Here is a 27,674-nt window from a genome sequence, read left to right as displayed (position 1 = left end):
TCTCCAAGCAGTGAAGTCTGCACATTCTACTTGTGGCTGTGTCGATTTTTCCATCGGATGCTCCTGTTTCCTCCCACAATCTTTAAGATGTACTTATTAGGCACATTGACCATGCTAAATTCTCCCTCAATGTACCCACCTGGCGCTGGAGTGTGGTGAGCCAGAGATTTACACAATAATGTCATTAACTATTAATGGGAGCCTACTTGTGACAGTAATAAATCAACCTTAAATACAAGGATAGAATAAGCATTAACCTGACGTTAAAGATCTGGAATACTGAGCTAAAGGTCAAAACTAACACTCACTTTTCTTAAATTCACTTGAAATAACAAAAACTGCAATGACATATCAGAAACCAACCGATTCAAAGCCTGTTCATACACTATTGACTGAAATATTCCATACTTCATTTTCCCCTCTCAAAATTGGAGAGTAATAGAATGGACAAACTTTCATCTAACTTGGAACTGACAAGGATGAGAGAGTTTGTTTATTGATCAGAAACCAAAGATGTGTAGAGAGAACAGTGAGATGATTGATATAAAAACATTGAGGTGCATGGAGTACAGGATGCAGCCACGTTGAAAAGTCTGCTTGATGCTCAATATGATTGTGTTTCAAAACACTGATATGTACAGAGGGAAAATAACTAAACACTTGGCAACACTTAACATATTCAGTGTAAAGCACCTCGCAAAAGCCAATTATTTAAAGCTATGTGAATTTATATAGTATAAGTGTATCAATATATACCCAAACCTAAGAAGGGAGATATTTGTCACAGATTCAATGCAGAGAATGTTCACTAGGCTGTGATTGGAGCTCTCCTGTGAGGAGAGATTGTTTTGGGGGGGACCTGTATTCACAAGGGTTTATCATCAGTCAGTGAAACTAAGTGTGCAGATACAGCAGGCAGTAAAAAAGGCAAATGGTATGTTGGCCTTAATCACCTTGCCAACACAGTGGGTAAGGTGATTAAGAAAGCATGCGGCATGCTTGCCTTCATCAGCCAGGGCATTGAGTACAAGAGTTGGTAAATTATATTGCAGCTACATAAAACCTTGGTTAGGCCACATTCGGAGTACTGCATGCAGTTCTGTTTGCCACACTATCAGAAGGATGTGGAAGCTTTGCAGAGACCACAAAATTCATCAGGATGTCTCAAGGGTATCGGCTTTATATAGATGATCTGGAGGAGGGAACCGAGTGCAGGGTGTCGAAATTTGCTGATGACACCAAGATTGGGGGAAAGGCAAATTGTGCGGAGGGTGTGGAGAGTCTGCAGAAGGATCTAGATAGGCTGGGCGAATGGGCCAGGAAATGGCAAATGGAATTTAATGTTGGCAAGTGTGAGGTGGTCCACTTTGGTAGGAAGAATGGTAGGAAGGACTATTACTTACGTGGCGAAAAACTGCAGCAGGCGACGGTGCAGAGGGACCTCGGGGTCCTTGTGCATGAGTCGCAAAAACCCAGCTTGCAGGTGCAGCAGGTGGTCAGGAAGGCGAATGGGATGCTGGCCTTCATAGCGAGGGGGATTGAATATAAAAGTAGGGAGGTCTTGCTGCAGCTGTATAGGGCATTGGTGAGGCCGCAGCTGGAGTACTGTGTGCAGTTTTGGGCGCCGCACCTGCGCAAGGATATTTTGGCCTTGGAGGGAGTGCAGAGGAGGTTTACTAGGCTGATACCGGAGTTGAGGGGATTGAGCTATGAGGAGAGGCTGAATAAACTAGGCTTGTACTCGTTAGAGTTTAGAAGAATGAGGGGAGATCTCATTGAGACGTATAAGATGATGAATGGGATGGATAGGATAGAGGTGGAGAGACTCTTCCCGCTCAAAAAAGACAGTAGGACTAGGGGGCACAGCCTCAAGATAAAGGGGAGGCGGTTTAGAACGGAGTTGAGGAGGAACTTCTTCACTCAAAGGGTGGTGAATCTCTGGAATTCTCTGCCCGTTGAAGTGGTGGAGGCTGCCTCGCTAAATATTTTTAAGAAGCGGGTTGATGGGTTCTTGATAAGAGAGGGGATTAAGGGTTATGGGGAGAGGGCGGGAAAGTGGAACTGAGCCACAACAGATCAGCCATGATCTTATTGAATGGCGGGGCAGGCTCGAAGGGCTAGATGGCCTACTCCTGCTCCTATTTCTTATGTTCTTATGTTCTTATAAGGAGGGGTTGAATAAACTAGGAGTGGTTTCACTGGAATGGCGGAGACTGAGGGATGACCTGATAGAGGTCTACAAAATTGAGAGACACTGACCAGGTGAATAATCAGAGGCTTTTTTTTTCCAGGATGGAAATGTCAATTACAAGAGGTGATAGGGAAAGTTTAAGGGAGATGTGTGGAGATGTTTTTCACACAGATTGGTGGGTGCTGGGAATGCGCTGCCAGAGGAGGTGGTGGAAGCAGGCACATTGGCAACACTTAAGAGGCATCTGGATGGGTTCATGATTAGGGAGAGAATAGAAGAATATGGACTGAGTAAGGGCAGAAAGGTTCTTTTTAAGCTTAGTTAGGGGATCATGATTGGCACAAACTTGGAGATGTCTGAGGGCCTGTCCCTGTTCTGTACTTTTCTTTTATAGCAAGAGGATTTGAGTGTAGGAATAGGGATGTTTTGCTGCAATTGTATAGGTTGGTGAGGTCACATTTGGAGTATTGTGTGCAGTTTCGGTGTTCTTATCTGAGGGAGGAAGTTCTTTGCTATAGTGGGACTGCAGCGGAAGGTTTGCCAGACTGATTCCTGTATAGCAGGTCAGTCATATGAGGAGTGATTAAGTTGGTTAGGATTATATCACTGGAGTTCAGGAGAGTGAGAGAGGATTTCATAGAAACCTTTTCACAGGATTAGATGGGATAGGTTCAGAAAGAATGTACCCAATAGTGCAGAATTAATGATCATAATGTCTGGTTATAGGGGAAGCCTTTTAGAACTGAGTTGAAGGGAAATTTATTCAGCGTTTGTTAATAAGGGCATGTGGTACAAGAACGTACAGAGGATGCATGTGGTACAAGGGAGTGCAGAGGAGGTTTACTAGGCTGATACCGGAGTTGAGGGGGTTGAGCTATGAGGAGAGGCTGAATAAACTAGGCTTGTACTCATTAGAGTTTAGAAGAATGAGGGGAGATCTCATTGAGACGTATAAGATGATGAATGGGATGGATAGGATAGAGGTGGAGAGACTCTTCCCGCTCAAAAAAGACAGTAGGACTAGGGGGCACAGCCTCAAGATAAAGAAGGGGGGCGGTTTAGAACGGAGTTGAGGAGGAACTTCTTCACTCAAAGGGTGGTGAATCTCTGGAATTCTCTGCCCGTTGCAGTGGTGGAGGCTGCCTCGCTAAATATTTTTAAGAAACAGGTTGATGGGTTTTTGATAAGAGAGGGGATTAAGGGTTATGGGGAGAGGGCGGGAAAGTGGAACTGAGCCACGACAGATCAGCCATGATCTTATTGAATGGCGGGGCAGGCTCGAAGGGCCAGATGGCCTACTCCTGCTCCTATTTCTTATGTTCTTATGTAACAATGGAGCTTTGGTCAATTTGCACAAGACACAGCAGGAATGTAGAGTCCAGTTCAGTGCACCCTATATTAGAAAGGATGTAAAGACATTGGAGAGATTTGTGAATCCTAAGCACAGGCTGGTTCCAGGGGTGAGGAACAACAGTTATGTCAAGCAATTGGAGAAGTTGGAATTGTTTTTCCATGAGAAATGATGGCTGAGAGAGCATTCATGCTGCCACAATATCTTCACCAAAATATAATTTTCCTCCGTGTTCAGGGAGACATTAGTAACGTTTCCTGGGCTTTATTAATGGAGATGTTGTGTACAGCAAGAGTTTATGGTCAATTTGTAGGATTACCTGCTCAGCCTCAGCTGTGTCCATTTCTGGATCCACATTGTAGGAAGAAGGTGAAGGCATCAGAGACAGAGCGCAGAAAAGATCCTGTAGAAAGGCTTTGGGAGTGAGGAACTTCATTATGAAGATAGATTGGAGAAGTTGTTCTCTTCACAGAACAGAAGGTTGAGAAGAGATTTGACAGATGTCTTGAAGGTATTGAGGAATCTTAATAACATGTACAGGGATAAACAACTGTCACTCCTGAAAGGACCGAGAATGAAAGGGGACAGGATGAATGTAAATAGTAAAATAAGTAAAGGTTGTATGAGGAGAAGCTTTCTTAGGCAGTGAGTTGTTAGGGCTTGCAATGCATGGTCTGTGTGGTGGAGACAGGTTCAATCAACTCATTTGAAAGGGACTTAGACTGATATCCAAAATGGAAGAACATACATGGTCAGGGAAGAAAGTTGGGGTGGGAGGAATCCAGATGAGTTGTTCATGGAAAGCCAGTGCAATCATGATGGGCCAAATAGCCTCCTGTTGTACCATAACAGATCTGTCCTTTTGCCTGAGATCAAGTGTCTGACCAAACCAAAAATTGGGTGCGATGACTTATCTTGTCAGCTTGGATCTTGTTTGTCTCTCGGAAACGTGGATTGGATCCAATTCAATTTGAATTTGGTTTTGGAGCAAATGTTAGCCAATCAGAGACAAATCCCAGGTATATTGTAAAGCCAGATGAGACCGAAACAATTATTCTATTCTGGCATCAGTTTGACAAAAGTATGCTTTTACTCCAGGAATAATTCCACTGACAAAACGAGCGTTATCCATGATGCCGTTCAAGTATAACTCAAACAAAATGAAACAGTTTGACTCTTAATCATTGACAACTCTTTGAACGAAACAATTCTTAACCTGTACCTCAGTGCCAATTAAACAATAAAAGCAAATTACTGTGGATGTTGCAATCTGAAATCCAAAACTTTAACAAAGGGTCAACTGGACCCGTAATGTCAACTCTTCTTTCTTTACAGATATTGTCAGACCTGCTGGGATTTTCCAACACTTTCTTTTTGTTTTGAATTAGCAGTATTTCTTCTGTAGATTTGAAACCCACTTAATAGTTTGTACATCCAGGCAAACTTGCTTAACCTTTGTTCACAGCTTTGGAGACTGTGAACTTTATCAGGCCTTTCCAGCAACTGAACTCAACTCAGGCAGCTGTTTTTCCCAGGTGCAAATCTAGCTCCTCACTTTTCTCGTATCACATGACTATATGACCCTCTAATACAATCTCTCCAATGTCTTCACGTCCTTTCCAATGTAGGGTGCACTGAACTGAACCCCACATTCCTTTTTGGAGGCATACAGGTGACTTGTGCAAATTGAGCAAAGCTCCATTGCTCTTGTATGCTATGCACCTATTAACAAAGCACAAAAGCCATCCTATTCGTTGGTGAATAAGCTCATTTAGTTTCCTGCTAAATAAATACTTAAATGACGAAAAGGAGTACTTATCCTGCTTTCCAGCATCTGTCGTAATTTTTTCAGACAAGCTGAATATTCATAGCAAAACATTGAATGATAAAGCAGCCCCTCTTAAACATAAAATATATCGGTGGGATAGTGTGATCGCCCGAGGAATGGATATGATTCTTAAGAATGGTGTAAAAAAAAATTTGTGATGCATAAAATGGACAAGTCCAAACTTCCTTGAGGAAGTGATGGTGGCGAGGGGATTATAAAGAGGCTTTCAAAATCCTGAGGGGCATAGGCTGAGTTAATTTGGAGAAATTACACCCACGTGGCATAATCAAGCAGGTGGGGACACAGAACTAAAATGATTGTTTGTCAACGTAAAAGAAAAAAATCTTTTGATGCAGGGGATGGCTACAGAGTGCAATGCCCCATTTGAGAGTATTATGGAGGCTAGTTCAAAGAAAGTTTACATTTAGAATAAGCTGTTCGATGAAGAGAAAGATTGTGCAATGTTCCTAAGGGAAGACAGGAGAACAGGGACTGGGTGAATTGCAGATCTGGAGACAGTATAGACAGGATGAGTCGAATGGCCCACTGCACTGCCAAACCTCTGTCATTTCTGAAATTGTGGTTGTATCAATTAGTGAATCTGATTGGTTACTTTCGATATCCAATCAGTGACAGATAGCACATGACGATTTGACATCATCGTGAATCAGCCAATGAGAAAATTGTCATCCTCGATCCTTTATTTGCATTGGGCCTTGTCTGAGTCTATAAATAGTGAGGTCCGGGGCCAGGCTCAGTTATTGCTTTTCTCAAATTGAAGGCGAGAATGGCTGAGGATAAGAAGCAGCAAATTTCCAAGAAGGGCGGCAAGAAAGCCTTGAAGAAACCGGTAACCAAGACCGGCAAGAAGAAGAGGCGAAGCAGGAAGGAGAGTTACAGCATCTACATCTACAAAGTGATGAAGCAGGTTCACCCCGACACCGGCATCTCATCCAAGGCCATGAGCATCATGAACTCCTTCGTCAGTGACATCTTCGAGCGCATCGCGGGCGAGGCTTCCCGCCTGGCCCATTACAACAAGCGCAGCACCATCAGCTCCCGGGAGATCCAGACCGCCGTGCGCCTGCTGCTGCCCGGGGAACTGGCCAAGCACGCCGTGTCGGAGGGAACAAAGGCCGTGACCAAATACACCAGCTCCAAGTAAAACTGACCAATGCAGTGAAAAAAAAACAACGGCTCTTTTAAGAGCCACCCACAACTTCTGTGAAGAAGCTAAACCCACTTTTAATAATCATGTTTTATCGTAAAAATGCATTTCGAACTTGAGTTTCTGGTGTGTTTTGAGTATTGAGTGATGCGGAATGAGAGTCTGGTGGATCTTTTCGTAAAGTCGCTACATTTGGTGGCTGTTCCATGACCCTTGCGGCACTCCTATATCCGCCCTTGCCGCTGGGTTTGCAGAGAGAGCGAATAATTTAGAAATGCGTCCGCTTCTTTGAGTTAAAGAATGCTCTCAATTGTCGATCAGTTTACTAAACATCAACCTTACTGGTGTCGAAGCTTCAGTCTCCGTACTTGTACGCTGGCACCAAAACTTCGCGTTTGACACTGAAATTGTGTCCTATTTAAAAATGGATACGATATTGGACTACTTGCAGGGGGCGGTGAATGAGACATTCTGTCCCCTGGTCAGACTGTATTAAAGAACTGCCAGATTTATTTTGATTGTAAAAATGAGTTTGGAATCGGTGATAAAATTTAGACCATTAAAAAGAGGTAGGACTACATTATAAGAACTTGTTGATTCAATATTTTAACTTCGGGCTAATTTCCACTTGTAACTTGTTCTTTAACTTACAAATACATCGACGGTTTACTTTAAAAGTGTAGATTCCACAAGGTTGTCGCCTTTAGTTTGGAATAAATACTGCAGTCCCCGGTAGGCCGTGTTAACAGCCTCCTGAGAAAGGGCAACTATGTGGAGCGTGTGGGTGCCGGAGCCCCGGTCTACCTGGCTGCTGTGCTCGAGTATCTGACGGCTGAAAGCCTGGAGTTAGCCGCCAACGCGGCCCGGGACAAGAAGAAAACCCGCATCATCCCCAGACACCTCCAGCTGGCCGTGCGCAACGAGCTCAACAAACTGCTGGGTGGGGTGACCATTGCTCAGGGCGGGGTGCTGCCTAATATCCAGGGTGTGTAGAGGAATAGCGGGGTAAATAGGTGGAATTATGGAGATAGAGCGCCTGCCTCAGACGCTCTATCAGGGATTCTTAGACTTCTTGCAGTGCAGGAGGCCTTTCCTGCTGTCGAGCCCCGATCCTTATGTATGAACCCTGCTAATTCCTCGGACAAGGGACAATTTCGAATGACGTATCTTCCTAATTCGCGCATCTTTTGTCGTTGTAGACCCGATGGGCCGAATGGCCTTAACCTGTACTGTAAGATTCTATGCGCAACCTCCAAACGAATGACAGTCAAACAACGCATCAAGGCTAATTGCTGGAAAATAGGTTTAGAATGTTAGGCGATGGGTGGTGCAGACACAATCTTCGAAGGCAAACTATTAATATTACATTAAACTCCGTAACTGGAGTGGAAGAGGGAGACACCAGTGGAGTGCAATAGAGATCTGGAGAACGCAAAGGTTCGAATCCAGCTTGCAAATGATAGAATGGGTTATTAGGGCAACAAAATACAACACCCTTTACAAGCTGCCATCCTTACCCATATGAATGTCAAAACGCACATCTGGGACAACGGAAGCACAGAGTAACGCAGTCATGAATACAAACAATATTATAGCTGAAAGAGGCCCTTCCCCTGCATGCTGATTAGGAATCGGGAATCATTTCTTCCAGATCTCTGCGCGAGCAACTGCACAAGCTCTATATACTCAAATCTGTTGCACTCAATATAAAAATGATACTCTGGTTCAACAGCTGCAAAAATCACTGGAACCCAAGACGCACCACACACCGATTATTGCTCGTTTTTAAAGGTTTGGTGGCTCTGAAAAGAGCCTTTTGTGTTTCTTTTTGGATTTGAAAGGCCAGAAGTGGGTCCGGGTCAATTTAGGCACGTTCCCCGCGGATGCGGCGGGCCAGCTGGATGTCTTTGGGCATGATGGTGACTCGCTTAGCATGGATAGCACACAGGTTGGTGTCTTCAAAGAGCCCCACCAGGTAAGCCTCGCTGGCCTCCTGCAAGGCCATGACGGCCGAGCTCTGGAAGCGCAGGTCGGTCTTGAAGTCCTGAGCGATCTCCCGCACCAGGCGCTGGAAGGGCAGCTTGCGGATCAGCAGCTCGGTGGACTTCTGGTAGCGGCGGATCTCCCGCAGAGCCACAGTGCCGGGCCGGTAGCGGTGAGGCTTCTTCACTCCGCCCGTGGCTGGAGCGCTCTTGCGGGCAGCTTTGGTAGCCAGCTGCTTGCGGGGAGCTTTCCCGCCGGTTGACTTGCGCGCTGTCTGCTTGGTTCGGGCCATCTCTTCAAACGCAGTAACTCGGAATGTCAGAGCGGCTTCCAGCCTCCCTTTTTCAACCGGCTGAAGCACCGCCCACCGCCACTGATTGGCTCCCGCCACAGCCCCTATCCAATCACCCTCATAGCAACCACAGGCTGCCAGCTCTGATTGGCTGAGCTCGGATGGCGGCTAATTTTCAAAATTCACCGCCAAAAAAGACCGCCAATTTCACTGCAAACTTTTCCTCACTGCCTCAGCACCAAAAACACATTCAGATTCATTCCGTGATAGACCCAGAACAGGCTGGGAGCCTGAATAGTAAGAAGTTTCACAACACCAAGTTGAAGTCCAGCAGGTTTATTCATGTGAGTGGGGATAGCATAACCCCCATGACTTGCCTGGGCTGGCAACATCTACATCCTATCTAGAGACAATACACATCTCTTTAACCTATGCTTTATGCTATCCCCACTTATATTGTCTGCACCTTTTAACACTGCATTAGCTGTAAAGACTCGCATTCTAATCAGTGTTCTGTAAACTGAGTGTGTGCCATTGGATACTCTGTTCGTGATCAGAACTCCCCACTCACCTGACGTAGGGGAAAAGCCCCGAAAGCGAGTGGCGTTTGCTACCAAACAAACCTGTTGGACTTTAACCTGGTGTTGTGAGACTTCTTACTGTGTTTACCCCAGTCCAACGCCGGCATCTCCACATCATCTCTTTCTGCACTGCAGGGGTTCCGTGTATTCAAAAATGATTAAAAAACAAGCTTTAGACGGTCGAACGGAGGCAAATTGCTGCAGAGCGATTGAAGGAATGGAATAAGAAGATAAACACCAGCTTAATATCCATAAATGTTAATGGTAATAAATTAACAGGAAATTGCAACAAATGTTTGCAAGCTGACACATTCTGATCACTATTTTTCTATCTCAAAGTCACTGTCTTTCCATCCTCGCAAATTTTGAAACCGACGCAATAATTGACATTATTTAATGGGGCACACACAGTGAACGCGTAATAAGTTTAAATATAACCGAAAAAAGGCGATGCTGCCAAACACTTAGATATCCGCTCCCGCTCTAAGGTCAGAGTCCTAAACGTGAGCAGCTCTGGAACAGGCGACAATAACGCTGATTGCTGTGAAACGGGATTGTTACAGGAACAATTCAGATTGGTCCCATTCTTAAAGAGATAATCAAACTACATGAAATTCCATATTTAGAAAGAACCCGATGCTGTACCGAGGTCAGTGCTCTCAACCTGAGAAGATGGGAGGCTCTGAAAAGAGCCTTTGGGTTTTGTCAGAAGTGAATGGATTTGTTTAGCCGCCGAATCCATAGAGAGTGCGGCCCTGGCGTTTCAGAGCGTACACCACATCCATGGCGGTGACCGTCTTGCGCTTGGCGTGCTCGGTGTAGGTGACCGCATCCCTGATCACATTCTCCAGGAAAACCTTCAGCACCCCGCGGGTCTCCTCGTAGATCAAGCCCGAGATCCGCTTGACGCCGCCACGGCGAGCCAGGCGGCGGATGGCTGGCTTGGTGATGCCCTGGATGTTATCACGAAGCACTTTGCGGTGCCTCTTTGCTCCGCCTTTCCCCAGTCCTTTACCTCCTTTCCCTCTGCCAGACATGATTCTTCTTCAGTCAAATCGCTGCTAAATGAGAGAGGAGCTGCTGCAGCTCCCTTTATTATACAGCTCGCCCCGACCTGACTGAGAAAGAGAGAGAGAGGCGGGACGGGGAGGAGACTGAGAGACAGACAGAGCAGTGAAATGTCTTTCACCATCCAGCTCCTCCTCCTCCTGCCCGAACTGATATTTAAGATTCAAATTCAAACAGAAACGAAAAGAGCGCGGGAACAAAACGTACAAACTGGAATATCAGATACGAGCGAGTTAAAAACCCGGGTCTACTCAATCCAGACTTGTGGCGACTAGGGGAACTTCACAGTTTTTTCATTGTAGTGTTAATGTAAGTCTTACTTGTGACCAATAAAATTTACTTTAATATTCCCACCTCAGTACAATCCTTTCTATAACGAGTGGAACTGTCTGATCCCATTTCAATCCCAGCTCCTATTCCATTCCCGACAACTCCTCTCCAAGAGGGGTCGAGAATTTTATTGAAATCTCTCCCAGTTGATAAAATGTGTTTGGTGTTTCGACTTGTGGGGTGGGTTTTCTCCACCAGGATTCCTCTTTTGCATCCACACCCCGAAACTAGCACAAAGTGTGAGTGTCTCCCCACCACCCCCACCCCCCGACCACCACCACCACCACCGAGCCATTCCCGGGTTAGCGAGAGGCAGCAATGTCCCTGTGTGAGTGCAGAGAGTCAGGGGGGTCCGGAACATGTCAGCGAGTGAGCGGGAATACTGGATTAACATTTCTCTCTGAAATCTGCTCCCAGCGCCGGGACAGCGATTCATTGACCGCGGGGGGGTTCAGCTCTTTCCTGAGAGAGGTGGGTGGCTCTGAGAAGAGCCTTTGGGTTCACAGGTTTGGGATTTGCTCGGCGAATTTCACTTCTTTCCTGCTTTCTTAGACTTTGCTGCAGCCGCTTTGGGTTTGGCCTTCGATGTCTTTACCTTCGTGACCTTCTTCACAGCAATCTTTTTCTTGGGGGATGCTTTCTTCACGCTCTTTTTTGGAGCTGTCGTTTTCTTGACTGTTTTCTTCACTGTGGTTTTCTTGGCTGCTGGTTTCTTTGTTGCCGATTTCTTTGTTGCTGGTTTCTTTGTTACTTTCTTGGTCACCGCTTTCTTCACTGGGGTTTTCTTGGCCGCTCCTGCCTTTACCTTCTTGACAGTTTTCCGCTCCGCTGTTTTCTGAGCGAGTTTGTAGGAGCCGGAGGCGCCAATACCACTCAGCTGAATCAGCTTTCCATTTTCCACATTCCTCTTTAAACTTTGCCTGATCTGGCTCCCCCGTTTGTCCACGTCCACCCCTTTGCCCCGCAGCGCCTTCTTGATGGCGGCAGTGGACATCCCCTTGCGATCCTTGCATTCCGCCACTATCTGGAGGATCAGATCGCCCACACTGGGACCTGTTGCTTTCTTCCGGGAAGCCGCTGCCTTCTTCTTCTTGGATGCCTTGCCTGTGGCGGCGGCTGCAGGAGCCGTTTCGGCGGCTGCACTGTCGCTCATGTCCGGAACTCTTCACCAAATCTCTCCGTCAATGTGAACTGGATGAGAAATGAAGCGTTTGGTGGCGGCACTGAGCAACTTAAAGGCAGCGAGCGGACGGGGCGGAGACAAGCTGCTGTCAGCTCCAGGCTGCTGCTGCCTTCTCTGTGTTTCTCTCTCGTCCCAAACTCTCAATTTCCACTCAAATCCCGGCTCCACACTGGCCCAGGTTCAATCCTCACTGTGTCTAACACCTTAATGTCTGTTGTAGAAAAAATTTCACCCGGATTGAAGGCTGCATTTGGGAGTAAATTTCATTTCTCTGCTGTACTTTTCGCGTTCTCTCACCCCATCGCTGTCATCTCCCTTACTTTTCGACTGAAATTTGGAAACCGACATGGAAATTGCGTTGAAATCTAACTTTGAGAAGTAGGAGGGACACAGGGGGAGAAGTTGATTGAAAAATATTTTTGATTTACACAAGAATGATACGGAGATCTCACAATCTGAACGGACACACAAACACAGTGATCTTCTCCTGTTTCCCCCGCCCCTATCACACACTCTCTCCTGCACAATATTCCCATCTACACAATCCCAGGCTAAAATGCTTTTGTAATTTAAACTTCCCAGGGCATATTGTCGCTCTCTTCCACACTTTTCCCCGTTATGTTGGTTAATTATAAATATTACATTCACTTTGTTAATCCCTCTGTATTTCCTGCCCCACATATTGTGCGTTAACCTCATTCCCCAGCGAGCGGCCAATCAGATGTGTTTTCATGAAATTGCATTGTTTGTGTATCTTTCTTCAAACTGAAAATACAAATGATATTTTCACTAAACCTCGAGATTTTCCAGTTTGAGGTTACCTTCCTCAACTTCCCAGTAATACAGAGGCAGAGAATGAGAGATGGGAGGACATATAGAAATAGGCACAGAGAGTCACATTGAGATTGGAGGCACAGTGACACAGAAAGTGAAATAGATTGAGAGAGATAAAAAGTGGAAGAGACATACAAAGACAGAGAAAATGAATGGGAGGCTCAAAGAATTAGAGACAGAGGGAGCGAGAGAGAAAGAAGGAAATATTCAATACTGCAGTACCCAGCTTTGTGTCAATATCAGGATGAAGAGCAATATTACAGTAACACATGCATTAGCAAATGGTGTAAGATGCTGTATGAATACTGCATTAGAATACATAAATATCGCAATCCATAACTGTGCCCAAAGCATATGTACATCCTCAAAAGGAAATAGAATTGCTTTGGAAACAGGACAGATTAGAGGAGGTTCTAAAACAGGGGACTGTGTATACCAGAGGATGTTTAAAACTAGAGACTGTGTAACATCAAGCAAGTTTGTGAAACCAAGGAAGTACTATGCCAGGGGTGTGAAGCAGGAAATTGTAAGGTGGGGGAACATATATACCCGGGGTTATGTGCACACTAGGGCAGTGAGTTAGAGGAGGGAATGCATAAACCAAAGGACTATGTACAAGGAGGGAAGAGTACAAATCTGGGAAATGTTAAATCCAGGGGTATGTGTCAATGCAGGGAGTGTGCAAACCGGAGGAGTGTGCATATCAGGGGAGCGTGTAAAAAAAGGGAAGCATGTGTGAACCAGGGGAATTTATAAACAGAGGGAGTGTGCAAACCAGGGGAGTGTATAAACCAGGGGAATGTGCCAACCAGGGAAGTATTCAAACCAGTGGAGTGTGTAAACTGAGGGAGTGTATCAACCCAGGAAACTGTGCAAACCTAAATAACAACGACACCGATGACAGACTCCTATTTATTAACTACAGCTCAGCCTTCAACACTATTATTCCCACAAAACTCATCTCCAACCTTCATGGCCTGGGTCTCGGCACTTCCCTCTGTGACTGGATCCTGAACTTCCCAACTCACAGACCACAATCAGGAAGAATAAGCAACAACACCTCCTCCACCATCATCTTCAACACCAGTGCCCCACAAGGCTGTGTTTTCAGCCCCTTATTATACTCCTTATACACCAAATTCCCCTCCAATCTGATTTTCAAATTTGCTGATGGTTCCACCACAGTGGGTCAGATCTCAAAACAATGATGGGACAGAGTACAGGAATGGGATAGAGACTCTAGTGAACTGGTGCAGCAACAATAATCTCCCCCTCAATGTCAACAAAATGAAAGAGATTGCCATCGACTTCAGCAAGTCTACAGGAGAGCATGTCCCTTTATATATCAATGGGGATGAAGTAGAAAGACTCAAGAGCTTCAAGTTTTTAGGTGTCCAGATCACCAACAGCCTGTTTTGGTCCCCCCATTGTTGCCACTATAGTTAAGAAAGCACAGCAATGCCTCTACTTTCTCAGAAGACTAAGGAAATTTGGTATGTCAGCTATTGCTCTCACCAACATTTCCAGATGCACCATAGAAAACATTCTTTCTCGTGGTATCACAACTTGGTATGACTCCTGGTCTGGCCAAAGATCACTAGGAACTACAAAAGGTTATGAATGTAGCCCCATCCATCACAACAACCAACCTCCCATCCATTGACTGCCTCGGCAAAGCAGCCAGCATAACTCAGGACCCCATGCAACCCAAATATTTGCTATTCCACCATCTTCCTTCAGGAAAAATATACAACTGTGTCATGTACCAACTGACTCAAGAACAGCTTCTTCCCTGCTGTTGTCAGACTTTTGAATGGACTTACATTGCATTAAGTTGATCTTTCTCTACACCCTAGCTATGATTGTAACGTTACATTCTGCACTTTCTCATTACCTTCTCTATGGAAGCTACGTTTTGTCTGTATAGTGCACAAGAAACAATATTTTTCACTGTATGTTAATACATGTGACAATAGTAAATCAAATCAAATCAAAACCAGGGAAGTGTGCAAACCAGGGGAGTGGTCAAACCTGGGGAGTGCATGAACCAGGGGAGTACACAAACCAAGCAGTGCGCAAACCTAGAGAGTGCGTGAACCAGGGAAGTGCATAAACCAGGGGAGCATGCAAACCAGGGGAGTGTGTAAATCAGGGGAGTGCACAAACCAGAGGTGTGCTTAAACCAGGGGAGTGCATAAACCAAGGGAGTGTGCAAACTTGGAGAATACACAAACCTGGAGAGTGTGCAAATCTGGGGTGTGCACAGCCAGGGGACTGTGCAAACCAGGACAGTACACACACGAGAGGAGTGTGCAAACCAGGAGACTATGTAAACTAAGGGAATGCACCAGCCAGTGGGCTGTGTAAAACAGGGGAATGTGCATACACAGGTGTGCACGAACCGGGGGATTTGCAAAACCAGGGAGGTGTGTATATCAGGGGAGTGCGAACCAAGGAATGTGTGAACCAAGATGATTTACCTTTTCATCAATTTACAATTGGAAAAGGGTGAAAATTCAGTCAAATAATAAAGTTCTAGTTTGCACAATCTCTGGATTTGACGGGATGGGTGACAGCGTAATAACAAACACACCGTGGGTGGCACAGTGGTTAGCACAGCAACCTCACAGCGCCAGGGGCCTGGGTTTGATTCCTGGCTTGGGTCATTGTCTGTGTGCAGTTTGCACTTTCTCCCCATGTCTGCATGGGTTTCCCCCAGGGGCTCAGGTTCCCTCCCACAGTCCACAGATGAGCAGGTTAGGTGAATCCGCCATGCTGAATTGTCCCTCAGTGTTAGCCTAACAGGTGCCGGACTGTGGCGACTAGGGAATTTTCAGTTACTTCATTGCAGTGTGAATGTAAGCCTCCTTGTGATTAATAAATAAACTTTACTTTAACAAGCTACAGGGTATGACTGCAAATTGAATATTTAATTGGGACAAACAGAGATCTTCAATCGCTATAGCTTCACTCAGCCTCTCCACCGAGCACTCCCCCCACACACCAGGACTACAGCAGTTTGCAGCTTTTGCTCTGTGTGTCTGATGCGAGGGAAATGGGGAAAATTCCCATTGATTTCCGGGAGCTGAGCACAAGGCGAGATGTGCGCGTGCGCGGTCTATTCCACGCCCCCCCCCCTTCCTGCAGACACATTGAGTTCAGCGCGCATGTGCAGCCTCTCCCTTACCCCACACTGCCACTCAGTGAGGGGAGTGGGCTTCCCTTCAGGAGACATTAGCTTTCCCACGGGTAAAAGGTGACTCTGGGTTAAGATGAGGCCAGTGCACTTAATGTCGTCTCCATGGAATTCAGATCAAAAAGGTAAGAGACCGGGACACTGGTCAGATTGGATCCAAGATTGACTTAGGGCAGGAGGCAGAGGCTGATAGTCTGAGCTTGTTGCTGTGATTGAAGCCTGTGTTCAGTGATGCACCACAGGGGTTGGTGTGGGATCCCTAGCTGTTTGTAGTGAACTTTAATGATCTGGACATGAATGGTGTTACCATGCAGAGGTGATGTTGCCCTCTGCGCAATTTTGGAACTCCCCAACCCCCCTCGCTCCAAGGAATATACTTCGTATTCTTAAGTAAGTGTGCGAGAGATAGTATGAATTAACTGATTTTGATAATCTGAAGCAGCATCTGCCACATCCTATCATGAACAATTAACTAGTATTTATTTTAGAACCTGGGGACAACCTTATTAAAGCAATTAGCAAACTGAATAAACTCCCCAATGGAATGTTGTTCTAATTACAAGATTCATTCAGGAATAATACAGAATATAGTCACTCTCAAATCATATCCCAGGCGTCAGTTGGAAGTATGAACTTTCTTCTGATGCTTTGGTCTGGAATATTTTCTGAATTGGTTTCTCACATTTAGATGGTGATTTGATGAAGCCATATATATATAACTGCAGCATTTCATTTGAGAGACTCGCCGTTCCGTCCTTCAATCTAAAGAGGTAGCAAGGTTGCACTAACTTCTATCTCCCCTTGTCTGGGTTTACCTACCTGGAATTACCTCACGGTATTCCTGTGATTTGAGTGGCTTAATGCTGTCAACAAACCTTACATTTGAATTCCATTGGTTCTGTGTGTTTGCCTTAAACCCATTTGTTCAATTCAAAAGTTTGTTTTGCGTTGCTGGAACTCTGGCTGCTGCATTGGATACAAATGTTGCTTCTGAGGCCTGCTTTCTGCAGTTTAAAATCCCAAGCAGAAAGACATATGTCTTTTAAAGAGACAATGTAGATGATTTTTGATTTTCTCAACATTTCTTTTTAATATTTACATTTGTAAAACACCACCTTTTAACCTTATAGGTGAAACTTCAAAACAATAGGGGAGGGAGTGGGGATGGTATGATCAGTAATTGTACATATGGCATGAAAATTAGTGGAGCAGTTATAGATTACAGGATGATATAGATGGGCTGGTCAGATGGGCAAAACAGTGGCAAGTAGAATTTAACCCTGAATAGTTTGAGGTGATGTACTTTGAATAAATAGTACATAATGAATAGTAGAATGTTCGGACATTCAGAAGACCAGAGGGATCTATGGGTTCATGCTAGAAGATCCCAGAAGGCAGCAGGACAGATACATAGGTGGATAAGTATTCAAATGGGATTGAGGGTTATAGATAGGCCTGGTAGGTAGGGATATGATCAGCGCAACTTGTGGGCCGAAGGGCCTGTTTGTGCTGTAGTGTTCTATGTTCTAAATTTGTTGAGGCATTGAATCCCTATGGTGCAGAAGGAAGCCATTCCGCCTGTCTAGCCTGCACTGGCAACTATCCTAGCCAGGCTCTGCCCCTGTAACCCAACACAAAGGGGCAATTTAGCATGGCTAATCAATCTAACTTCTACATCTTTGGACTGTGGGAGAAAGGCCATGCAGACACGGGGGGAACGTACAAATTGCACACAGACAGTGACCCGAGACCAGAATTGAACCCGGGTCCATGGCATTATCAGTGATAGAATCCCCACAGTGCAGGGAGAGGTCATTCAGCCCATTGAACCTGCACCGACAACAATCCCAACCAGGCCCTTTCCCCTTAACCCCATGTATTCACTCTGCTAATCTCCCTGACACTAAGAGTCAAGTTAGCATGGTCAATCGACCTAACCCCACATCTTTGGAATCCAGGAGGAAACCAGAGCACCCGAAGGAAACCCATGCAGACACGGGAAGAATGTGCAAACTCTACACAGATAGTGACCCATAAAGGGAATTGAACTCAGGTCCCTGGTGCTGAGATGCTGCAGTGCTATATACTGTGCCACCCAATATACACACTGGGAAGATAGGTTGAACGTGTAAAATGCTGGTTAGGTTACACCTAGAGTACTGTACATAGATTTTGTCACCACACCGTAGGAAGGATGTAATTACACCAGAAAATATTGAGAGGAGATTCACCAGGAGATTACCTATACTTATGTATTTCTGCTGTAAAATGAGGCTGGACCAGCTGGGGTTGCTTTCCATAGAGCAGAGAAGGCTGAACAGGGAAAAACTTCAAGGTGTACAAAATTATGAGGACCATACATAGGAGAGATAGAAGGAATATTTTTCCCTGAGTAGATGAACCAATAATAAGTGCTAAAGGTAGAAGTTAAGGAGAAGGTGATTCAGAGGGGATGCTGGAGAAAGTAAACCTCACAACATTTAAGAAGCATTTAGATAAATACCCGAAACACCATAGCAAGCAAGGCAATGGAGCAGGGGATGTAAAATGGGATTAGAATAGATAGGTGCCTGATGGTTGCTGCAGACACGATGGGCCGAAGGGCATCTAGCTTCTCTGTAAAACTCTACCTTTCTGACTATGACTTGGTTCCCACAGCACAGTTAGTTTAAAAAAAAGCTGCAAATTTAAATCTGACCGTTGCTGAAATCTCTGCCCAATCCGGACAGCCCGTCTGAAGCAGCAGTACGCAGGAGAGACTGATTCTCTATCCCACCCATCAAAGAATATCAAATGAAGCAGGAACTGATTGCTGTAGTACTGTGATGGGCTCAGATACTGATTTGTAACTGGTTTTACTATTATGATTAATTCTTTGAATACTTTTCTACCTCCTAGCTCACCTATTCTTCAGAGTTAGGAGCTCTGGAAGGAAAAAAAAAGGTAAATTGCTGAGGCAGATGCTACCTTGAAGGAAGGACAAGTGCATGGAGCTGGTTCCAACACAGCAGGTAGGGTATGACTCACAAAGCACAGCAATACTACCAGATCATTAGATCCATAGTAAATGACAAAATATAATTAGACACTATTTTACACCTCAGGGAAAGCTGAAAGAAAGAACAAATGAAGCGCAAAGGCTCTCATTTACACAGGAAATATTGAAGCCAAAATAATCTGTCACTCACACAGTAAAGAATGACAAAGTAACTACTTAGGATTTTTCCTACTTTCAAAAACAGTATCATATCTGGGAGATCTAGAATGTAAATAATATTTATATACAGTAGCAGAGACATACATGAATCAGGTACACATATCCCTGGGTAATGACTGATGAATGTGGAACTAATGTGGAACTAAACTCACACTCACTTCCAGGCATTGAAAGCTTCACAATGTAACATTCACCTGTAATGTTGGAGACTGCAATGCGTAATAGATCACAACATTGTACTTGATTCCATGGGCTGATAGTTACTTAACTCACCTCAATCTTAGACATTGTATCATAGAGAAACATATACAAAATGTACAGACCTTTCACATACAGCACACAGACTGACAGGTACAGAAGTAAACTATCTTTCAGATTTATTAACAGAAAATGGCAGGAAGAGAAAACAGGCCACAAGATAGTGAATATATTCCACATGCCCATTCCAAACAGGGCCTGACATTTGCAGAATTAAGGGCATAACAACGACAATAGATGACACTCGCACCATTAAGTTGAAGTGATAAAAATAGAAAGCCACACTGACAGTGTCCCAAGGACAAAAGATCACAATTACAGAAAGGTACAGATTGATAACAACATTCATATAAGATAAGAGACTGAAAAAAACATGATCACACTCACACTGTGTTCAGAGACTGAGTGCTGCAGAGTGAATCGTACATGTGCATCAGTACCAAACTGACAGAGATAAAATCATACAATCACAAAAACATAAGAGTGACATACAGAACACATCTCATTCATGTGCATCTTAAGGAGCTACAACATACTTAGTAAGATAGAGGGTTATAGGTAAGCCTAGTAGATAAGGATATGTTCGGCACAACTTGTGAGCCAAAGGGCTTGTTTGTGCCGTAGTTTTTCTATGTTCTATACAACATGAATCCTTTAGTTGTATTCATCCCAGCAACAATTTAATATTGAATAGTACTCATGTGCATATACCAGAAAATGACAGAAAAGAAAGTAGCCAATATTGAAGGAGACAAAAACTCACAAACTAATGAAAATTCATCTCACAACTACATATATAGAATGACTTATGAACTGAACCAGTGATGAACAGATGCAGAGCAAATGTATTTCACATACTGATCACTTACCAGACTGATTATATTTGTTCTTTGAACAGAGAAAGGTGAGCAATTTGTTCTGCACTAGTTGACTTGGAACCACCTCCTTGCACCATGATGTCTGCGAAAGGTACAGCCATGTTTGAGATAGGTAGGAAGAATGAATATTTTACTCCAATGACAACGAAGGATTGGAGATAGAATTTCAAGTCATAATGGTCTTTGAATTGGAGGTGAACTTTGGTGTGATTTCCATGTGCCAAATGTCCATGATCTTCTGTGGTGTGGAGATGTTGGACTAGGCTGGGCACACTAAGAAGTCTCACAGCACCAGGTTAAAGTCCAACAGGTTTATCTGCAATCATAGCTTTCAGAGCAGTGATAAAGGAGCAGTGCTGCAAAGGCTCGTGATTCCAAATAAACCTGTTGGACTTTAACCTGGTATCATGAGATGTCTTACCATGATTTTCTGGGTCTAAAAGGCTGTAGGCCTCAAGGATAAGATGGAGAAAGTCTTCTTGAGATGCTGCAATGGAATTCATGGATGGTACACATTGTGAAAGAGTAGGGAAGGCAGTTAATGCTTCTGATAATGAATTGTGTGCAAAAAAAAATTCACAAGATCTAACTGAATTCTTGATTAAAATCTAAATTTCAGAATGTGATTTGCAGAATAAAGCCCTGATTCTCCTAGCAGAGCTCAGCAAGTGACACAGTGGTTAGCACTGCTGCCTCACAGCAGAAGGAACCCGGTTCGATTCAGTCACTGTCTGTGCAGAGTCTGCATGTTCTACTTCTGTCTGCATCGGTTTCCGCTGGTTATTCCTGTTTCTTAAGGCGTACTCATTAGGCACATTGGCCATGTTAAATTCTCCTTCAGTGTACCCAACTAGTGCTGGAGTTTGGTGAGCCAGAGATTTACACAGTAACTTCATTCACGTTAATGGGTGCCTACTTGTGACAACAATAAATAAAATTTAAATATAAGGATAGAATAAGCATTAACCTAACATCAAACATCTAGAGTAGTGAGCTAAAGGTCAAGACTAACAGTCTTTTCTGAAACTCACTTAGAATAATAAAAAAGCTGCAATGACATGTCTGATACTAACCAATTCAAAACACGTGTTCATACACCACTGACCGGAAAGTACAGAAATATTCCATTTTCCCAACTCAAAATTGGAGAGTAACAAAATGGACAAATTTTCAACCAACCTGGAACTGACAAGGATGAGGCAGTTTATATTTACTGATCAGAAACTGAAATGTGTAGATAAAACAATGTGAGACGCTTGATATAAAACACTCAGGTTCATGGAATAAAGGATACGGCCACATTGAAATACCTGTTTGATACACAATATAACCCAGTGTTCCAAGTGAATAAATAAACACTCACATGACAACATATACAGTGCAAAGCTACACTCACATACCAATTATTGAAAGCTATGCAGATGTAGAGTAGTATAAGTATGTCAATATATACCCAAACCTAAGAAGGGACATACTCATCACAGCTCTAGTACAGAGAATGTTCACTACACTGTGACTGGAGTTGTCCTGTGAGGAGAGATTGTTTTGGGGGGATCTGTATTCACAAGGGTTTATCGTCAGTCAGTGAAAGTAAGTGAGCAGCTACAGCAGGAAGTAAAGAAGGCAAATGGTATGTTGGCCTTAATCATCTTGTCAATGCTGGTGGCCAAGATGATTAAGAAAGCATACGGAATGCTTGCTCTCATCAGCTGGGGCATTGAGTAAAAGAATTGGGAAATCATATTACAGCTATATAGAAACTTAGTTAGGCCGCATTCGGAGTATTGCATGCAGTTCTGTTCACCACACTATCAGAAGGACATGGAAGTTTTGGAGGGAGTGCAAAGAAGGTTCATCAGGATGTCTTGAGGGTATCAGCTATAAGGAGAGCTTGAATAAACTAGTGTTTTAATTGAAAATGGAGGCTGAGGGGCGACCTGACTGAGGTCTACAACATTGAGAGACATGGACAAGGTGAATAATCAGAGACTTTTTTTCCCAGGGTGGAAATGTCTTTTTCAAGAAACATTGGGTTCAAGGTGATGGGGATAGTTTAAGGGAGATGTGCAGGAGACGTTTTTCATGCAGAAAAAGGTGGATGCCTTGGAATGCGCTGCCAGAGGAGGTGGTGTAAGCAGGCACATTGGCAATATTTAAGAGGCATCTGGATGGGTTCATGAATAAGGAGAGAATAGAGGAATCTGAACCGAGTAAGGACAGAAAGGTTTATTTTAAGTTTAGTTTGGGCATCATGATTGGCACAGACTGGGAGTGTCGGAGGGCCTGTTTCTGTTCTGTACTTTTCTTTTTATAGTTAGAGGATTTGAGTATAGCAATGTTTTACTGCAGTTGTATAGGTTGATGAGGCCAAATCTGAAATATTGTGTGCAGTTGTGGTGTCTTTATCTGAGGGAGGAAGTTCTTTGCTATAGTGGGACTGCAGTGAAGGTTTACCAAGTTGATTCCTGTGATAGCAGGTCAGTCATATATGGAGTGATTAAGTTGGTTAGGATTATATCACTGGAGTTCAGAAGAGTGAGAGGGAATCTCATAGAAACGCAACATTTTCACATGATTAGACAGGGTAGGTTTAGAAAGAATTAACCCAATGATGCGGGTGCCCAGAATTAGTGATCACTGTGCGGTTAAGGGGGTGAACCGAGGTGAGGAGAAATGGCTTCACCCAGAGAGTGGGAAAGGTGCAGAATTCACTACCACAGGCAGTATTTGAGGCCAAACATTGTATGGTTTCAAGAAGATTTTGATGTAACTCTTAGGGCTAAATTGATCAAGGGCTATGAGGGAGAAGGTATGTTCAGAATATTGAATTTGATGATCAGACATGATCATAATGAATGGCAGATAGGCTTGAAGGGCCAACAGGCCTGCTCCTGTTCCTGTTTTCTATGGGACCCTTGTTATTGTTTGTATGAAATATTTATAGTATGTATATAGTAATGACCTACACTGGGTGTACAGGGCACAACTTCGAGATGTAGCGAAGCAATGGCATAGTGGTTAGCACTGCTGCCTCACAGCGCCATGAACCTGGGCTCGATTCCTGGCATGGGTCACAGTCTGTGTGGAGTCTGCACATTCTTCCTGTGTCTGCGTGGTTTTCCTCTGGGTGCTCTGGTTTCCTCCCACAGTCCAAAAGACCTGCTGGTTAGGTGCATTAGCCATGCTAAGTTCTCTGTGTACCCGAACAGGCATGGAAACTGGGGGATTTTCACAGTATCTTCACTGCAGTATTAATGTAAGCCTACTTGTGACACTAAACTTAAGATGTGAAAATTGTAACTAAATGAACTGTGAGGGGATGAGTGAAGTTACGGCGAGGATGTAGGTACGTTAGAAGAGTGGGAGCACAATTGGCAGATAAAGTTCAAAGCAGAAGCACGTGAAGTCTTTCAGTTTGGTAGGAAGGACTTGGAGGAAAAGTACAAAATAAAGGATATAATGTAAATGTGGGTGCAGATGCAAAGGGACCTCCATGGATGTATCTGTAAGTTATCAAAGGTGGCAGGGCAGATTGAAAGAGAGATTAATAAAGCATACTGCATCTTAGGCTTTGTTAATAAGGGCATAGAGTACCAGAGCAATGGAGCTTTGTTCAATTTGCACAAGTCACTTATTATGCCTCAGCAGGTATGTAGAGTCCAGTTCGGTGCACCATACATTAGAAAGGATGTGGTGACATTGGAGGAATTGCAGGAAGGATTCACAGCTTGGTTCCAGGGGCGAGGAACAACAGTTATATCAAGATATTGGTGAAGTTGGAACTATTTTCCCATGAGAAATGATGGCTGAGAGGAGCATTCATTGAGGAAAATGAGATCTTGGTGAAGATATTATGGAACAGTGTTCATGGAGAGTTAATAATGTTTCTAGACTTTATTAATGGACATATTGTGTACAGCAGCGCAGAGTTTATGGTCAATTTGTAGGATCACCAGTTCAGCCTCAGCTGTGTACATTTCTGGGATCCACATTATAGGAAGGATGTGAAGGCATCAGAGACAGAGTGCAGAAAAGATCCTGTAGAAAGCTCCAGGGGTGAGGAACTTCATTATGAAGATAGTTTGGAGAAGTTGTTCACTTTACAGAAAAGGTTGAGAAGAGAGTTGATGGATGTTTTGAAACTATTGAGGAATCTGAGCAACATGTAATGGGATAAACAGCTCCCACTCCTGAAAGGATCGAGAATGAAAGGGGACAGGTTGAATGTACATATTAAAACAAGCCAAAGTTGTTTGAGGAAGAGCTTTCTTAGGTAGTGAGTTGTTAGGGCTTGCAATGCATGGTCTGAGTGTGGTGGAGACGGGTTCAATCAAATCATTTGAAAGTGCTTTAGACTGATATCCAAAATGGAAGAATGTACATGGTCAGGGGAGAAAGTTGAGATGGGAGGAATCCAGATGAGTTGCTCATATGGAAAGCCAGTGCAATCATGATGGGCCAAATGGCCTTCTGTTGCACCATAACATGTCCTTTTGCCTGATATCAAGGATCCGATCAAAAATTGGGTGCAATGACTTATCTTGTCAGCTTGGATCTTGTTTGCCTCACCTCTGGGAAACATGGATTGGATCCGATTCAAAATGGATTTGGTTTTGAAGCAAGTGTTAGCCAATCTGAGCAGAAATCCCAGGTATATTATAAAGCCAGATGAGACCAAAACAATTATTCTATTCTGGCATCAGTTTGAGAAAGGGATGCTTTTTCTCCAGGAATAATTCCACTGACAAAACAAGCGTTATCCATGATGCCGTTTGAGTATAACTCTAACAAAATGAAGCAGTTTGACTCTTAATCATTGACAAATCTTTGATTGAAACAATGCTTAACCTGTAAATCAGTGTCAATTAAACAATAAAAGCAAATTACTGTGGATGCTGCAATCTGAAATCCAAAACTTTAACAAAGGGTCATCTGGACCCGTAATGTCAACTCTTTTCTCTCCTTACAAATGTTGCCAGACCTGCTGGGATTTTTCAGCATTTTCTCTTTTGGTTTTCAATTAAGCAATATTTCTCCTATAGACATAAACCCCTCTACCACAGCTACATTCGCAGCCAGGTGACCTTGGAGAGGGAGCATGTGGTGTCCGCGGGCACAGTCAACGCCTTCTGTGCCCGTTGGGCACTGCAGGGGCTGAGGTGCATTATAGACCCCAACAATCACATTTTGATTTGACGTGTCTTAAGTTTCCTTTGTATTTCTGTTTCTATTCAGGCCGTTCCCCCTTCCTTTTGGGGAACTGCCCCTTTTTCTTTGTCCTAACGTAATTTGAATTTGTTTACTTGGTTTGACCCAAAAGAACACCACCACCCCCCGCCCATGTAAAACTGGCTTAATATAGTTTGCATATGCAGGCAAACTTGCTTAACCTTTGTTCACAGCTTTGGAGGTTCCAGAGAGATTATGTAAAGAGAGAGTTGCTTGAAGGCTGTTAACTTTATCAGGCCTTTCCAGCAACTGAACTCAGACAACTGTTTTTCTCACGTACAAACCTAGCTCCTCCCTTTTATTGTATCACATGACTATATGGCCCTGTATACCAAGCCCACCACTCCATGGCATTAATCAAAAAAACACCACAAGGTCCTCTTTGGTAAACAAGCTCATTCAGTCTCCTGCTAAATAAGGACTTACGTGACAAAAAGGAGTGCTTATCCTGCTTTCCAGCATCTGCTGTATTCCTTTCATAGCAAAATATTGAATGATAAAGCAGTCCCTCTTAAACATAAAATATATTGGTAGTGAAGTATCATCACACAAGGAATGGATATGATTCCATCCTGTCCACTGTGTATTGGCTTTGTAACTATTTTATTTAGAAGCAATTCTGTGAACTCAAATCAAGCGTAAAATTGAACAAGTCAAATCTTCCTGACAAGAAGTGACAGCAGGGAGGAGATTAGATAGAGGCCTTCAAAACCCTGGGGGGCATGGGTTGAGTTCAATTGGAGAAATTACACCCACGTAGCATAATCAAGCGGGTGGGGACACGGAACTGAAATGATTGTCAACGCGAAAGAAAAAATCTTTTGATGCAGGGGATGGTTACAGTCTTCAATGCCCCGCTTGAGAGTATTATGGAGCTAGTTCAAAGAAAGAGTTCACTTTTAGAATAAGCTGTTTGATGAAGAGAAGGATTGTGCAATGTTCCTAAGGGAAGACAGGAGAACAGGGACTGGGTGAGTTGCAGATCTGGAGACAGTATAGACAGGATGAGTGGAATGGCCCACTGCACTGCCAAACCTCTGTCATTTCTGAAATTGTGGCTGTGACAAATAGTGAATCTGATTGGTTACTTTCGATAGCCAATCAATGATAGACAGAACATTACGATTTGACATCATCGTGAATCAGCCAATGAGAAAATTGTCATCCCCGATCCTTCATTTGCATTGGGCCTTGTCTGAGTCTATAAATAGTGAGGTCCGGGGCCAGGCTCAGTTATTGCTTTTCTCAAATTGAAGGTGAGAATGGCTGAGGATAAGAAGCAGCAAATTTCCAAGAAAGGCGGCAAGAAAGCCTTGAAGAAACCGACAACCAAGACCGGCAAGAAGAAGAGGCGAAGCAGGAAGGAGAGTTACGCCATCTACATCTACAAAGTGATGAAGCAGGTTCACCCCGACACCGGAATTTCTTCCAAGGCCATGAGCATCATGAACTCTTTCGTCAGTGACATCTTCGAGCGCATCGCGGGTGAGGCTTCACGCCTGGCCCATTACAACAAGCGCAGCACCATCAGTTCCCGGGAGATCCAGACCGCCGTGCGCCTGCTGTTGCCCGGGGAACTGGCCAAACACGCCGTGTCGGAGGGAACAAAGGCCGTGACCAAATACACCAGCTCCAAGTAAAACTGACCAATGCAGTGAAAAAAAACACAAAGGCTCTTTTAAGAGCCACCCACAACTTCTGTGAAGTAGCTAAACCCACTTTTAATAATTACGATGTTTTATCGTAAATAATAATGCAATTTGAACTTGAGTTTCTGGTGTGTTTTGATTATTGAGGGATGCAGAATGAAAGTCCGCTGGCACTTGGTGTCTTAATTGTTAAGCGCCTTCATATAGTGACTGCTCGGTGACTAGCTGCGCTCTTATATCCGCCCTTGTCGCTGGGTTTGGTGAGAGCGCAAATAGATCGCAATTACGTCCGTTTCTGTCTTCGAGTGCTCTCAATAGTCATTTTGTTAAATGTCAATCCTACTAGTGTCGAAGCAGTGTCGGATTTAGACTTGGTGAGACCCCAAGCTATATAAAACTTGGCCTCGTTTAAAAAGTTACACCAAAAAGCCCCTCAAA

At 44.0% G+C, this 27,674-nt stretch overlaps 5 protein-coding genes across 5 annotated transcripts; 2 read left to right on the top strand and 3 right to left on the bottom strand.

Annotated features, from left to right (window-relative positions):
- Nucleotides 1-6,157: 6,157 nt before the first annotated feature.
- On the top strand, nt 6,158-7,167 carry LOC145345382 (histone H2B type 1-M-like). The gene has a single exon (XM_080193198.1). The coding sequence runs from the start codon at nt 6,158-6,160 to the stop codon at nt 6,533-6,535; it is 378 nt and encodes a 125-aa protein (XP_080049324.1). The 3' UTR covers nt 6,536-7,167.
- Nucleotides 7,168-8,402: 1,235 nt separating this feature from the next.
- LOC145345317 (histone H3) lies at nt 8,403-8,817 on the bottom strand. Its single transcript, XM_080193133.1, has one exon. The coding sequence runs from the start codon at nt 8,811-8,813 to the stop codon at nt 8,403-8,405; it is 411 nt and encodes a 136-aa protein (XP_080049259.1). The 5' UTR covers nt 8,814-8,817.
- A 1,182-nt stretch (nt 8,818-9,999) lies between these two features.
- Nucleotides 10,000-10,431, bottom strand: LOC145345385 (histone H4). Its single transcript, XM_080193201.1, has one exon. The coding sequence runs from the start codon at nt 10,429-10,431 to the stop codon at nt 10,120-10,122; it is 312 nt and encodes a 103-aa protein (XP_080049327.1). The 3' UTR covers nt 10,000-10,119.
- An 877-nt stretch (nt 10,432-11,308) lies between these two features.
- On the bottom strand, nt 11,309-11,945 carry LOC145345316 (histone H1-like). Its single transcript, XM_080193132.1, has one exon. It carries the CDS (start codon nt 11,943-11,945, stop codon nt 11,322-11,324), a length of 624 nt encoding a protein of 207 aa, XP_080049258.1. The 3' UTR covers nt 11,309-11,321.
- A 14,904-nt stretch (nt 11,946-26,849) lies between these two features.
- Nucleotides 26,850-27,357, top strand: LOC145345381 (histone H2B 1.1-like). The gene has a single exon (XM_080193197.1). It carries the CDS (start codon nt 26,850-26,852, stop codon nt 27,225-27,227), a length of 378 nt encoding a protein of 125 aa, XP_080049323.1. The 3' UTR covers nt 27,228-27,357.
- The last annotated feature ends 317 nt before the right edge of the window (nt 27,358-27,674 follow it).

This window comes from Carcharhinus amblyrhynchos, chromosome 7 (genome assembly GCF_965287045.1).
Source record: "Carcharhinus amblyrhynchos chromosome 7, sCarAmb.v2.hapA, whole genome shotgun sequence".
In the NCBI taxonomy this organism is placed as follows: Eukaryota; Metazoa; Chordata; class Chondrichthyes; order Carcharhiniformes; family Carcharhinidae; genus Carcharhinus; species Carcharhinus amblyrhynchos.
This window is presented reverse-complemented; position numbering and strand designations above follow the sequence as displayed.

Excerpts from the sequence above, each read along its gene's own strand:
- LOC145345382 (XM_080193198.1), top strand. The coding sequence starts at position 6,158 with ATGGCTGAGGATAAGAAGCAGCAAATTTCCAAGAAGGGCGGCAAGAAA.
- LOC145345317 (XM_080193133.1), bottom strand. The coding sequence starts at position 8,813 with ATGGCCCGAACCAAGCAGACAGCGCGCAAGTCAACCGGCGGGAAAGCT.
- LOC145345385 (XM_080193201.1), bottom strand. The coding sequence starts at position 10,431 with ATGTCTGGCAGAGGGAAAGGAGGTAAAGGACTGGGGAAAGGCGGAGCA.
- LOC145345316 (XM_080193132.1), bottom strand. The coding sequence starts at position 11,945 with ATGAGCGACAGTGCAGCCGCCGAAACGGCTCCTGCAGCCGCCGCCACA.
- LOC145345381 (XM_080193197.1), top strand. The coding sequence starts at position 26,850 with ATGGCTGAGGATAAGAAGCAGCAAATTTCCAAGAAAGGCGGCAAGAAA.